Source organism: Rutilus rutilus (genome assembly GCF_951802725.1).
Source record: "Rutilus rutilus genome assembly, chromosome: 23".
Classification (NCBI taxonomy): domain Eukaryota; kingdom Metazoa; phylum Chordata; class Actinopteri; order Cypriniformes; family Leuciscidae; genus Rutilus; species Rutilus rutilus.
Genome location: NC_140233.1, coordinates 6,107,260 through 6,121,600, shown reverse-complemented (window position 1 = coordinate 6,121,600; position 14,341 = coordinate 6,107,260). Strand labels below are relative to the sequence as shown.

Below are 14,341 nucleotides of genomic sequence, written 5' to 3'. Positions count from 1 at the left end.
GATTGCACTTGATTTTCAATCCAACTTATTGATTTGGGTCCTTTTTTTTATTTTTTATTTTTTTTACAAAAACCATGTCAACAATTTTATTGTAAACAGATTTGTCAATATTTCCAGAGTATACTGTGATTCATGTAATAATTCAAATATTTGGCATTATCACACAACGTTAATAAAGTAAAATATTTTTTGAATATACCATACAAGTGTACAAATGTTTTATTCAAGTGTTTATAAAAAAGTATTAACTCTTCCAAAACTTGGAAACCCAAACACCAGACAGCCGTTAGCGACGTGGATCATCCATAGGGATCATCAGACCGGGCTGTAAAAACCGGGATTCACTCTCCGGATCTGCCCGGGCTGCCGTGGGAACGTCACTGACTCTCCTGTGGACAACAGTCAATTAAAACGATTCATTTATTCTAAACGGCAAACACCATTCATGTCTGTTTGTTTATTACCTGGAATAAGTGGGATTGCAGTTCCAGTATTCAGGACGAGTTCAAGAGCGAACGGCTCCTTATTCCCAGACTTCCTCACTGAAACACTCACTTCCGCACTCTTTACCAACCAGTCCATCTTGTTGCCGAGATAACTCACTCCTCTCACGCTGAGAGCGTCGCTGTCCAGTGGGAGCAGCGGAGCAAAGGCCAGATGCTCCTTCTGCACTCTGTGCAACACAGGACAGGAACAACACACAGCGTCAAGTCCAGATGTGTGTGATAAAGCCACTGTCTCTCTCTCTCTCTCTCTCTCGTCAAGCTTGATGTGATTTTGTCACCTGAAGCCGGTGTAGCCAAACAGCAGCGCCTGCAGAAAGCCGCCCATACCGGTGAGGAAGTTCACACACCCAGAGCCATCAGCCGACTCACTCCACACCTGCACACACACACACACACACACACACACACACACACACACACACACACACAGAGAGACTGTAGAATACTGGAGTACTGCTTCATACATATTGTGTACGATGATTTTTTTTTTATATTGCTGTATGTAACAATAAATGTTTCATTGTTGTCACATAAACTCATTATACTGTATTGCATATTTAATTCTGTAATCATCTATGAACGCTTGTTTCTGCCACAGAATAAAAAAAGGTAATTGTGTTAAAACAGTTTATATCGCAATTGCATTAAAATTGTGAGATTAAAAAGTTATTCTGTGGCAGAAACAACCATTTCATGTGCAGTTTTGATTCCATTTGTATAAAATTTTAATTGAAATTTAATCAAGTTGTGTGTGGGATTTTATATTCTATATTTTACTTTTATCTTATGCAACGCAGAATGATTTGGGAGTGCGAGGCACTATATTTTTTCATTGAAATTACATTTAACATCAATTCATTCAATTTTATGATTTTTTTTCCAGAAATATTGTGAAATATTATTACAATTTAAAATAACTATTTTCTATTTAAATATATTATAAAATGTAATTTATTCCTTTGATGCAAAGCTGAATGTTCAGCATCATTACTCCAGTCTTCAGTGTCACATGATCCTTCAGAAATCACTCTAATATGATGAATTGATGCTTGAGAAACTTTTTTGGTTATTATCATCAGTGTTGAAAACCGTTGGGCTGCTTCATATTTTGTGGAATTGTGATACACTACCAATCAAGTAATGAATTTAAGCAGAGTTTTTTTAATTTAAAAAATCATGTTTGATAAGGTTTCGGGTTGATTAATCACACTGTAAAAAGGAAGGATAAGTTTCCATAAAATGTGCTCAGCTTGCATACTTAATCAGAAAAAGTGTATAGCATATATAGTGCACGTAGCAAGCAAAAATAAGGTAAATAATATGCAAATATAGTATGAGACATCTGTAGAGAGAGGGTGTGTCGTACCTGAAAGGGTTTCTGGATATTTTTGAAGCATTTCTGCAGAAGCTTTTGGGCTTTTTCAGCCTCTCCAAGTTCAAGCCAACCTAAAGCAAACATGCCCTACACACACACACACACACACACACATATTTACACAAATATACTGTGCAAAAAAATGAAATACATTTTGGATTCACAGATAATCATAGGCTTTATGTCGAAGGTCACATGACCAAACAGGAAAACAATTCTATTCTATTCTGTTCTATTCTATTTAATCTATTGATCTCAGATTTCATTAAAAGATCTTCATTTGTGTTCCAAAGATGAACAAATGTCTACGGGTTTGGAACGACATGAGGGTGAGTAAATAATGACAGAATTTACATTTTTGGGTGAACTATCAGCAAACCTAGCTAGTTATGTTATTGTTGGCATTTTATTCGATTTAAACATCTAAATGATAGTGAGAAAACAAAAACTTTTGAATATCAATCTTTGCTCGCTCCTTTGAAGGCATCTCGAGTTAAACGGTTCTGTATTTAACGAAGCACATACAAAAGACCGGAAGCGATGCAACCTGTTTTACAGAATAACCCCCATGCAAACACGCATCCCACACAAAGCATGATGGGTAAAGCATAGTGTGTGACTTGCCCACGTCATGGCTGGTCCGAGCGGATCTGTGACGGCCTCGTATGTTTCCAGATCATTGCGTCTGACCTCGGGGGTCATGGGGAGGGTCAGCGGGTATCCGAGCAACACCACGTCCGCCTGCTTGACTCGACTTCCTGTGGAAAATGTCCAATGTAAACTTTTGCAAGAAATAATATTCAGAAATGGTGTCACATGTATATTTTGTAAATTCGCATCACATGATTTTTTCTTTGGCTATTGGATTATTGCGGAAAATAAGCTCTGTGCCCAACAGAAGTGGTTGATTCTTACACGTTTTGTTCATTGTGATCATATTCCACAACTTTTATGAATTTTGAAGCCTATATACACAATCAGCAGAACAAAAAAAGCTATAAAGGAAGGAACTACACCACAGATGCAAGACTTCAACGTCACCACCATTTTACAGTCTATTACAAAACACTTTCCTTGAAAGTTTGGACTATAATAGTTTCCACGAGCGCGATTAAGGCTGTGAAACGCGGACTAGTGTGTAGATGAGTTTCCCTGTTCGTCTGGTGACGTTTAATGTCTCACTTAGACACTTGTTAGCAAACAGCTTTTTCCAAGACAAGTGTTACCATGTATTTTATAATGTAGAACGAAACGTGAAAATGTCTTGGGCTTGTGGTGACCACAGACCTTATTTCAAGCATTTACCCAAAAAAATTAATCATTCAAAAACCCATTGACTCTGAGACAAGGAAACAGGAAGTTCAAAAATGAACTCATTTCTGGGTTTTAGGACTCAATTTCTGAGGTTTCCCCATTAAAGGGATATTTCACTGCTGGAAAGGTGAATGTGTATTTAAATTGGGTCATTTATGTAGTAGAAATGCGACATTATTTTAGAAGTTGGTGCCTTCTAGACTGAGAAAAGCCAGAAAATGTATTTTTGGCTCATGTGGATGAAAGACTACAACTCCCAGAATGCACTTGCTTCGCTCCCAAGGACACTCCCAAGCCACGCCTACCGGTTACAGAGGGCAGTATCGGGAGAAATGATACAACTAGGCTACTAGTCGACTCGAAACTGAAAAGATGGCGTTTTATGGTGAGATCCCCCTATGGGCGGGTTGAAGAGATGCAGGACGAGCTCCTCCTACTGGCTGTAGTCTCTCGCCTCAGGACAAAAGAGCCTCTGATGAGCTAAATGACAATTTTTGCGTCATCTGAGGTTTTTTTCCAGACACACAATACAGAAATCTCTCGTCTCAGGGGGACATGAGGGAGGGAAGCACGGCCATACTACCGGGTTTCTACTGATACAAAGCTTAATGCTAATCGGTGAAGTATCCCTTTAAGAAAGGTGAATCTGGCGTATGATTATAATGATTACTACAACATGAACATGATACTGATGAGGGCGTCTTACCCTGCGTGTAGCCGTCAAACTCCGGGTGATACTTCAGTTCTGGGTCAAAGGGAATCTTGATCTTATCAGCAACGTCCTGCCATTCGGGAGGAGCCGTCTTCGCTAACAGGCCACACAACTCCACGGCAAACTGAAGACTTAGCATTAGAGAGAACGAAAGAAAGATATCTCATATCTGCTAATTCTGAAAAATACCCTCAATATTCAGTGCAAGTCTGGGGGATTTGTTGGTTGATTTATCGTACACTGGCTGAAAATTGTAAGTTTGATTGCCTAGAAACGTAACAGCTCATCTATCACACGATTCGAGGCATCATTCACGTCTGTAGCATTAAGGGTTCAGGATCAAGTTTAGCACTGAGAGTCAGGGATTTGTTTGAATCACTAAACCTCAGTATGAGTGATTGTGTACACTAACACACACACACACCTGTTTTGGGCGACGGCATTGGTGAACACTGAGTTGTCAACAGTAAAGTAGTATTCATCAGGAGGAATCACACCTAATGGACAAACAAAACAAAACCCCATTAAGAAGCTTTCATAACCATATCAAAACAAGACTGGATTTGGCAAGTTTACACTGGTTCTAATGTGGAATTTCACTTTGTTCATATTTATTTATTTATTAATTAATTAGTGTTTATTTTATGCATTATACTAATATTTATATATTAAAGTATAATAAAAAAGTTAATATAATTAAATAATATTTATTTGATTATATCTAATAAATAAAAGAAATGCTAATATAATTGAATAATATTCATTTTATTTATTATATAATTATTATTTAATAATAATTTAAACCCTGAATGTACCATAAAAAAATTATTCATCATGAAAAACTGTAACATGGTGTAATATGATATAAATACAAAACATTCAGTTATTATTTCAAGCATCTGAATACATGCATGGCCAATGATGTTATAACCAGTATTGTTTTAGTATTATTTATTATACTATACTGTATAATACACTTATATACACTTTATATGAGCTTTTATTTTGATATTTTAAGTTTTCATTGAATTTTATTGTTTATTTTAGTAATTTTGTTATGTGCTTTTGCCAATTTATTAAGTTTTGCTCTTTATAAATATTATTGTTAAGGTTTAATTTATTTTTATTTCAGTTTTAGTTTTTATTTATTTCGATTTAGTAATTTCAATGCTTCTACTTACACTTACTTCCGTTATATATATTAGTTTCGTTTTAGTTAGAGATCATAACTCTGGTCATCATGACCGATGATGTCACTGTTCACCTTTGATATGGTACTGCTGGTCAGTCGGGTCCCATGTGACCCGTGAGACCCAGTAGTCAGCCACGCCCCACACCACCTCACTGCCCCGCCCCTCTGTGAACATCTCCAGGTCCTGTGATGGATGACGAACGGAAGATGTATTTCTGGTACAGGTGTAGGTGTGTTCACGAGTGTGTCCTCTTTACCTGTGTGAGATAGAAGTACTGCTGGAAAGCCAGAACCACGTCTCCATTGATGTGGACCTCCTGCTGTGAATAAATCTCCTCTGGACAAACGTCCCGGCCCGTTCCCACGCTCTCCCACGCAAACTTCAATCCCTGATTAAATGGGGAGGAAAGCTGTACATAAGAGCACATAAAGCTACAGATGATTCAAAAACAACACCCGGTTACCAACTGCACCTTGTAGCCCATCTGCTGGGCGTTTGCTTGAGCACCTTCTACTGTTCCCACACGGTACTCCAGTACAGCCCTGGCCAGACTGGGATAAAACAGAGCAACACTGGGGAACATCCACGTGTCCTGCAGGGGGAGCCAGACAGCCGGATAGACAAAGTCAAAATATTCATAAAACTTAAAGCAGGGTTTTTTAAAACTGATCGGACTGTTTAATAGAGTAAAGTAAATGTGTTAACATAAGATATTTGATAATAATAATTTGATATGACTACCAATTCACTTTATTTTTAAAGAATGGTCAGAAATCATGAGATTAATATATATGTGTGTGTGTATATATATATTATAAATCGTGAGGTATAAAAATATATTTAAAATGCAATAATATTTCACAATATTACTGATTTTACTGTTTTTTATTAAATAGATTTGAATATTTTAAATATTTTAATTATTTTGTTTAATAATCAATAATTATGTTTTAGTATTGTAAACAACATGCTGTCTTTACAATAAACCAGTAATGTTTTTCCCACACAGTAAATGCATTTTCATGCACAAATATATTTAGTTGTCTTTATATTTTAGGAAGGGGATAAAACATTTTTTTAAAGGGGTTCCATAGAAGTTCAGTTCTGCTGACAGCATTTGTATCATATTATCAATTATCATAAAAATAATTATAACTCGTTTATTTTTATTTTTGAAAATTACAAATTTTATGAGTAAATCATAATCATTATTATGATTTATTTATGATTTATATAATCATTATTAACGAGTTATAATTATTTTTATGATAATTACATTAAATGTAATGTAAAGTGACATTCCCAATGCTGTACCTGATGAATTGTATTAAAGTCATCCTGAAATCAAAATTGACAATTCATATTTTTTATGGCATATTGCGGTATTTATTAAAAACGATTAATCCATGCACATCTTTTTGTTTTTAAATTCAGGTTCCCTGGTAATCTTAAATCAAAATAACTTCCCATTCATCCTCATATCTCCTCTTCTCTGATGAGTCACTCACATGAGATCCACCAATAGCAAACCACAACCATCCAATCCATTCCCCATAGACAAAATACCCGTTTTTGAAGCCGTTTCACATATACGTCACAATACAGAAGAAAAGTCTATCTCATCTTCTGTCTCATGCTGACTTTAAACTCACCTGGTCCCAGAACACATGCCCGAGGTAATCCTCATCTTTGCTCCCGTTTGACAACCCCCCCGGACTGATCCCTCCAAACACAAACGGTCCGTTTGACTCCTCAATTGAAGATGGGAACGAACTGAGAAGATAAAACATGCAGCCAATCAGAGCCCGGTTCAGGGTCTCATCTCCCATCACCTCAATGCTGCTCCCCTTCCAGAGCTCCGCCCAACTCCTCAGGTGGGAGGGGCGTAAGTCACCAGTATCAATAAGCCCCAAACCAGTATCAAAACATGATTTGGCGCTCTTGTCGCTCCCAGCAAGGACAACCAGGAAAACCCAGCTGGACTGGCTCTGGTCGGGCGGGAGGGTAAGAGTAGATGCGATGGGCGTCCAGATCAGGTGCACAAATGGACGGATTCCTCCGGGAATCTCTGAAGAGACGGTCTGTCCAAAAATATGCCTGAAGAGAAGAAAGAGTCTGATGACACATGTAGTGTTTATGTGTGTTTGACTTCATGCGGCGCTGCACAGACCGATCAGTTTTATAACGTGAATCAGTTCATGGAAATTCTTGAGATTGCTGACTGACGAGTCGACTCGACGAGCTTCTCCAGAGCGACTGCACAAGCGCTGATAACGACACAGATGCTGTTTCACGTTTGGCCGGATTCATAGATGACAATGACGACGTGTGTTTCGTGTTTATTCTGACACAATGGCTGTGTCTGAAATCGCCCCCTATACCCCTAAATAGGGCACTATTTGAGAGGATAGTAGTGTAGTGGTGTCCGAAACCATAGTGGACGTTATCGAGTGCACTCATTCAATCCCATAATGCACCGCAATAACGAGTGTACTACGCTCAACAGCTAGAGAATACCCATAATGCACTGTGACGGTCGTGCCGAATGAATTCCTGTGTCTGACCAGAAGATGGCGCCGCATCTGAATCATCCATCCATCCGTTTTCCAAACCGCTGGTCCAGTGTGGGTACAGCGTAATATCATACAGGTGTAACTTCCTATTTATTAATTATTAAACGGTTTAATTAAGGTTTATACTGCTAGTTTCCATGACAGAGTTCGAGATCAATCTTTTCATAACTACTGGAGCTGCCAGTTTGCTAAACCTCAAATGATTATTAAACAGCAGAAACTATGCAAAAGTGGCCGCCCTTCCGACACACTCAGTGTCCGAATTCACTAACTCGTTTTCAACCGCTGGACTAAGTTAGTGGACTGATGTAGGGAATAGTGGATGAGGGTATAGGGGGTGATTTCGAACACAGCCAATCACTGCATCCGTAATCGAATACTTCCCAACTATATAGTCCGCGGAAAGCAGTGCACCAACAGAGTAGCGTGTCCAAATGCATAGTACTCGAAAAACGGGTACTATGTAGAAAGTAGGGCGAAAAGTAATGGAGAAATATAAAACCATACATTTAAAGTTATTGATTGTAAATAATATATTTTAAGTTTATTGTGAAATATGCATTTTTTATATATCCAAATATGTATTTTGAGAATGTAGAGATCGACTCGATTACGTCATTTGCCGTGCATCAATGGAGAGGGCGGAGCTAAAGAGCTCTTTTGGCGTGATTTGTTCCCTGCAACTCTGATTGGTGGACTTTTTGTACAGCATTATGGGTAATGTAGTTTTCCACCACAAAATCCGCTGTTAAACCATTATTTTTAAAATAATGCAAACAAATGGCTTCAAACAAAGCATATACCATTGATTAAAAACCTCTGAACTCATAGTAGGTCTGTCTTTAAACATTTTAAAGTTCATCATTAAAAATCAATTTCCCTATGGAGAAAATGAAAGGAGGTTTTACTTCCGGAACCGACTGTTGCGCTCTATGGCGGTGAATCACGTCACTATGAGGAGCAAAGGGCATACGTTTTCACGGATCCGTTTTTAAACTCTTCCAAGACTGCAAATCTTGCTGATCGGTTCAATCCAGCCACAGCCGAAGTCCAACACACCAATTGCAATTAGGCATGCAAATAAATACAAAAAAAAGAAGTCCAATTGCAATTCAGAATGCAAATATTATAAAGCGGATGTACCTCCCACCCTTGTAGTCTGCTGCATTCTGGAAATCAATGTCATCACTTTGGGGTTTGAAAGAACTCTCTAGCTGAATCGTGATTGGTTCAGCACTGGTTTCAAAGCGCTTAAGGAGAACTTCCGTGACCAGAAGATTTGATTGCTGTCGGTGAGCGTACAAAACCTGAGTGGCCTCGAAACGAGGAGTGACCACGGTATGAGAGAAAATACCTGATACAGAGAGAGAGAGTCTTGTAGTATATGTTTAAATGCAGTATTACGTGTTTGTGAGTGTTCTAACCTGTGTGCATGTCTAACTTGTACGTGTGTCGTCCCACTTCTGCCGTCTTCACTTGAACCGCTAGTGGACATGGAATGTTGCCGCGGTGACAATTCCCACCTTCACCATTGTAAACCTCGCCCATATGCATAATTGAATCAAACACTCTCCATCCCAGCAGCCCGTTGACCAGCGGTGGCATGAAGCGAGGGTCAGAGGGCAGAGAGTCAGAGGTGAAGATGTACGGGTCCACAGGGTCAGAGGTCATTTTGGGGCAATTCTGCCGTCTGGCAAAAGAAAAACATATGGAAAAGATGGAATGTGTAACGTAGATGCAGGAAGCCATTTGACATCATGTGACAAAAAACATAAAATAACAGTAAAACTGAAAATTATATCACAAACATAACCTCATGACTATATCAAGTTCAGCAAATCTCTTAAAATATTCTCATTATTATGGTACTTTTCCACTCAACATATAGTTATAATTATTAAAATGATGCACAAAAATCTACGCAAAAGGCATTAATATTCTTTCAGAATTATTTGGAGTCTTTTTCTTCTTCTTTTTTACATAATTATGTGAGTTTTTACCCCTATACCTTTACTGTAGGTGCCTTTTAAACCCGTGACAACTGCACTTTGATCACCGTGAACCAGGGGCGGCTGGCCAATAGAGGGCGCTAGGGCGCCGCCCCCCCCCATGAGCCAGCCCACAGTTTATGAGCCACACTCATTAAAATAAATAAGTAAATACATACATAAATCATACATACAAATTGTCAGTATTTGTATGTTTAAGATATTAAATACACCCAGTATATGTGAAAAATATGATAGAAATTAAAAATGTCTGCTTTTTCAACACGTCTCCTCCACCTGCGTGCACGTCGATCAGCTCTGGGGCGCTAGAGAAATCGCCCCAGAGAGGCGGGTCTGTGGAGCAGCTTAGCCAATTGCTGATTTAAGATATACATGTTTGACATAAACTGTAGCCAATCAGAGAGCTCAAATCTAGTCAGCTATGGGCGCTTCTGTTAGCGCCCCAAGCTGCGCGTGCCCGCCCGCGCACGCGCTCATGCGCGCCTATCTCCATCAGACAGCTATCGGCCTGGCTAGCTGGATGCGGTCATGCTAATGCCTTGTTTTGCTTTCCGTGATTACTTTTTAAAACAACAGGGACAGATCCAACATGGACAGTTACCGAAGTGAGGGACCTTTCTGAGAAAGTAACTAAAATTTTTGAGTTAAATTTCAAATGCAAATGGAAAGTTTGTGCAGTTTGTTTGTTTTTGTGTATGCTTCAGTCTTGTAATATGGCATTAAATAATTACTGACTTTTTCACAGAGCACTGGTATCATGCAGTTTGTTTTAAATTGTGTTTGGGTGGTTAATACTAATAATTATTTGTAATATTATTATTATGTTTCGTTTTACAAAGATATATAAAGGCAGTGGTTCTCAAACTGGGTTTGTGGTGGTTCTCAAACCGTGAGGTGACAGAAGGGGGTGCGGGAACAAAATGCTGAATTTTGCCGTTCCTTTAATACTACCTCATCTTAAAATACGATTTAAACTGAGTATGCATTTCTCTCAGGTTAAATGCTGTAAATACATGGCATACGATCAAATTACCTCATCTTTTGCGGTCAAAACAAAACTTAATGCATTTAAGCAGCGTGTCGGCTATATGACAGGTCTCGTGCAGATTGCTGCCTCGGCAAATCGCGCTATACTGCCGTTCTCGACAATGTACGTTACCTTTGTAAAAGTAGGGATTTAAGTTAGCACTTACTAGCATGAAGAACAAATATAGACACAGGCTGTGCATGGAGATCGATATAATTCAAACTCTCTTTGATACAAACACATACCCTGTGTGAGTTCCTGTGTTTAATGTTGATTACATTATATGAAGATCCACACGATTGCGAATGTGACATTGATTTTATACAACAGTTCAACAAACGAAATATTAAGTGATGTTCATTTTCAACACAGTTGTCAGTATTTTTACAATAAATGAATAGCGCCAATGAAAGCCACAGCAGAACTGCAGCACACAGCAGTGTTTGTGAACGAATCTTTAGAGTCAATGATTCAATGATTAATTCATAAATACAGCCACTTGCTTCGTTACTGAATGAATGACTCGATGACTCATCACATAGGCTACTGGCGGTTTTAATTTAATATTTAAAAGCATCTCTTCGTTTTTACCATCATTGCATATTTATCTATTTAACTTTTTTTATTTTTTTATTCAAAGCATTATTTATTTTATAAAGGTATTTGTAAAGGTAAAAATGCATTTGAAAAAATCGATTTAAGGGGGCAAATATTGTCCCTTACTGAAAAAGGTGTGACTGAAGAGTGGGGGTAAGCAGAAGGATATTAAAGCATGGGGTACAACCCTAAAAAGTTTGAGAACCACTGGGACTGGGTTAAGGAATAGAACAAAATAAACATCAAAGCACAATACACATACCAAGGGCAGAAAGTAGGCCTAATACTCCCATGGTTACCAGACTATTAAAAACGGCTGATTATGACAGCCCCACCTAAGATATTTTTCACCAGCCGCCACTGCCGTGAACAAAATAAAAGTGTTACCAATGCAGCTGAGGTCTCACGCTATCCTTTCAAATGACTCACTTTGACTAACCATCAAAAGAATGATGTTACTCATTTAACAGAAACAAGTTTTGTGATAAAACCTTAGTACTTACTGATGTATCAAACATTAGATGTGCGTCTCTCGTTCATCAAAGCGGACGTTCAAAAAAGAAGAGGCGGAGCAACAGTCGCGTCACTGGAAAGGGCGGGGCATTGCGCTCGATCAGCGTCTCTGATTGGTCAGGTACGTGGCTCTAAATAATAATTCCCAAAAGGGGGAATATTAGAAATGGCTTTCTAGTGAACAAATGTCTCCAAAGAATCCTACGATATGATACAAAGGCCGCCTTACTATGGAGATTTGCTTTTAAATGGGTCATATCATAGTTTTATGATAAGTTGTTTTTCTTTATTTTTTTTGCTAAGGTTCTTTTAAAGTGTTAGTCACGGTCTCTTGTACTAAAACCAGTCGTAGTTTAGTTCTGCATGACTACAGAGCTGTTTCATTTGTTGTCTGAAACCCCAGGTAAGAAGCCTGAGTTGCTTCTGGAGTGAAAAGCAGTTTTCAAGTAAAATAAGGTCAGTGGTTAAAAAACACAACATCCTTATTTTCAATCTTTTAAATTTCACAGACCCCCCCAAATATGATAACATTTAAAAGGCATCTTTTATAAAAACACTCAATTTATACACAGAAAAATGTATATTATAAATCTAATATTAGTTTCTATTAAGTTATATTATTATACATTTTTCTACTCACTTTAAATGTGTTATGTATTTTAATTTGATTTAATTTTAATCTAATTTATACACACACACACACACACATATATATATATATATTAGGTGATTAATTAATATGTAAATAAGAATGTATTTTCCTGTCATCATTTACTTGCCCACAACAACAACAACAACACGATTAACGGTTATAAATCGTTTATTTATAAAACGGCTACCACTATATTAAATCTCCAACACATTTTTGTATTTCATTAGGATCTCCAAATTGTTACTCAAATCACTCATCGACTGTCATCATGCTACTCTAAAGATCAAAATGTACTTTTAAACATTCTGGGCTGTTAGTTTTACCAACAAAAACACACGCTGCTACAGGTGGTTGCTAAGGAAGGATGATACACAGATCTTCAAATATGAACTGCCCGTTTGTAGTCTTTCATTCACCACTATAGTAGTTTACCCAACTATGACGACTTCCGCTTCTGAGAAAATTTTTGAAAAGGGTCAATTTTTTTTTTATTTTTTTTTGCAGAACAAAACGTCAAAGTTACTGTTGACATGACGAATGGAACTCTTGACGCCATGACACTATTCAGGCTCTAGATGGCGCCAAACCCCGTTCCGTTTCCATTTGGCAGCTTGCCGGAGTTTGGGGCTCCAGACCCTGGGAAAAGAGCAGCTTTACCCTTATAAGGCCGCAATCCATCCGCTCCAGACTTTTCCTCCCCGCCCTCCCTTCCTCTTTCGCTCCCTCTCTCTCTCCCTCAGGCCGCTGGGATATTTACAGCAAGACTGGCTCTGCGTACCTTATTAGGAGCTGTCCTTGTTGTCAGTGTATATGTAGATGAGACAAACAGATGAGAGGATGGCATTCATTCTCAAGGGTCATTCAGTGTTTTGCCAAAGGTAACAAGAGGCAAATGTCTGATCCGTGCAGCACGTGTCTGAATCTCCCTGGGGTTCATTTTAAGGTTTTCTCACCCTCATGGTTTCTCCGTTATCCTCTTATTGTTCTCCGACTTTCTAAACAAGGTGAAGAAGTAGAGGCCGAATGAATAATTTCGCCTTTCGCTCTCACACTGTCCAGTGTTACAGTAACTTCCTGTCCTTCTCTCTGTGGGAATGTTAGGTCTATTATTCCAGCTGTTCTTCTTCTCTCTCTCTCTCTGATGATGATGAGGGACATCTGGTAGACAGGCACACAGGCATTAGGGAGAACTGGTGAATGATGAGAAGGACAGAAAGACTGACAACTTAAAGGCAGGGTGGGTGATTTGTTCCAGAAATTTTTTTTGTTATGCTGGTTGAAAGTCTCTTCACATCCTGATAGCAATCACTAAGTTAAGTGGTGTAGATATACATTTATATGGAAGGCGTAGGACCAAAAAATGTTCGTCCAATCATTGCATTCGGTCCTACCTGCCTGTCTATGTATGGATTTTCATACCTCCACACAGCTGTTCACGCAGACTTAACACGACATCAGTGTGTTTCATGCTCAGAGTTAGACAGAGGTCAGTCACTGAACACCGCAAACAAACAGCGGCGCCTTTTACAGTTCCTCCTGAACCTAAACAACTGCGTTCACGCCATAACTACTGTCATTTATGAAGAGATGGAAACCTGTGACGTTATTCTCGGAGCGGTTCGTGACTCGAATTTATGCGTTTCTATGGCAACACTATCAACGGCGAAATGAATCTGCAGCAGTCAGGTGATACAGGCCAGAGCTCTGCAAGTTATGTTCATTATTATTGTAATATTATGTGCTTTGAGACATGAGGTAGTTTAACGCTTTTGCTTTTGTCATGTGTTTTGAAGGAGGCGTGGGTTTGGAGACGCTCTGAAGGGAGGGTGGGATCTTATGCTTTTAAAGCTAACTCGCTATCGCTAGCCGC

The 14,341-nt window shown here is 38.6% G+C and overlaps 1 protein-coding gene across 1 annotated transcript; it reads right to left on the bottom strand.

The window, feature by feature from the left end:
* Positions 1-4: 4 nt before the first annotated feature.
* pgghg (protein-glucosylgalactosylhydroxylysine glucosidase) lies at positions 5-11,886 on the bottom strand. The gene is made up of 14 exons (XM_084398034.1): positions 11,810-11,886; positions 9,098-9,363; positions 8,817-9,027; positions 6,753-7,197; positions 5,573-5,692; positions 5,357-5,488; positions 5,172-5,283; positions 4,332-4,404; positions 3,902-4,038; positions 2,506-2,639; positions 1,873-1,968; positions 785-882; positions 465-673; positions 5-389 (listed from the first exon to the last, which is right to left on the bottom strand). Exons 2-14 carry the CDS (start codon positions 9,342-9,344, stop codon positions 316-318), a joined length of 2,088 nt encoding a protein of 695 aa, XP_084254160.1. The 5' UTR covers positions 9,345-9,363; positions 11,810-11,886; the 3' UTR covers positions 5-315.
* Between the last annotated feature and the right edge of the window lie 2,455 nt (positions 11,887-14,341).

Bases quoted from the DNA above. Each gene is read 5' to 3' on its own strand.
- pgghg (XM_084398034.1), bottom strand. From the start codon at position 9,344: ATGACCTCTGACCCTGTGGACCCGTACATCTTCACCTCTGACTCTCTG. The intron at 7,198-8,816 runs GTACATCCGCTT...TCTTCTCTTCAG, and splicing joins GCAGACTACAAGGGTGGGAG to GCATATTTTTGGACAGACCG. The intron at 4,405-5,171 runs GTGAACAGTGAC...TTTGTCCATTAG, and splicing joins CCAGCAGTACCATATCAAAG to GTGTGATTCCTCCTGATGAA.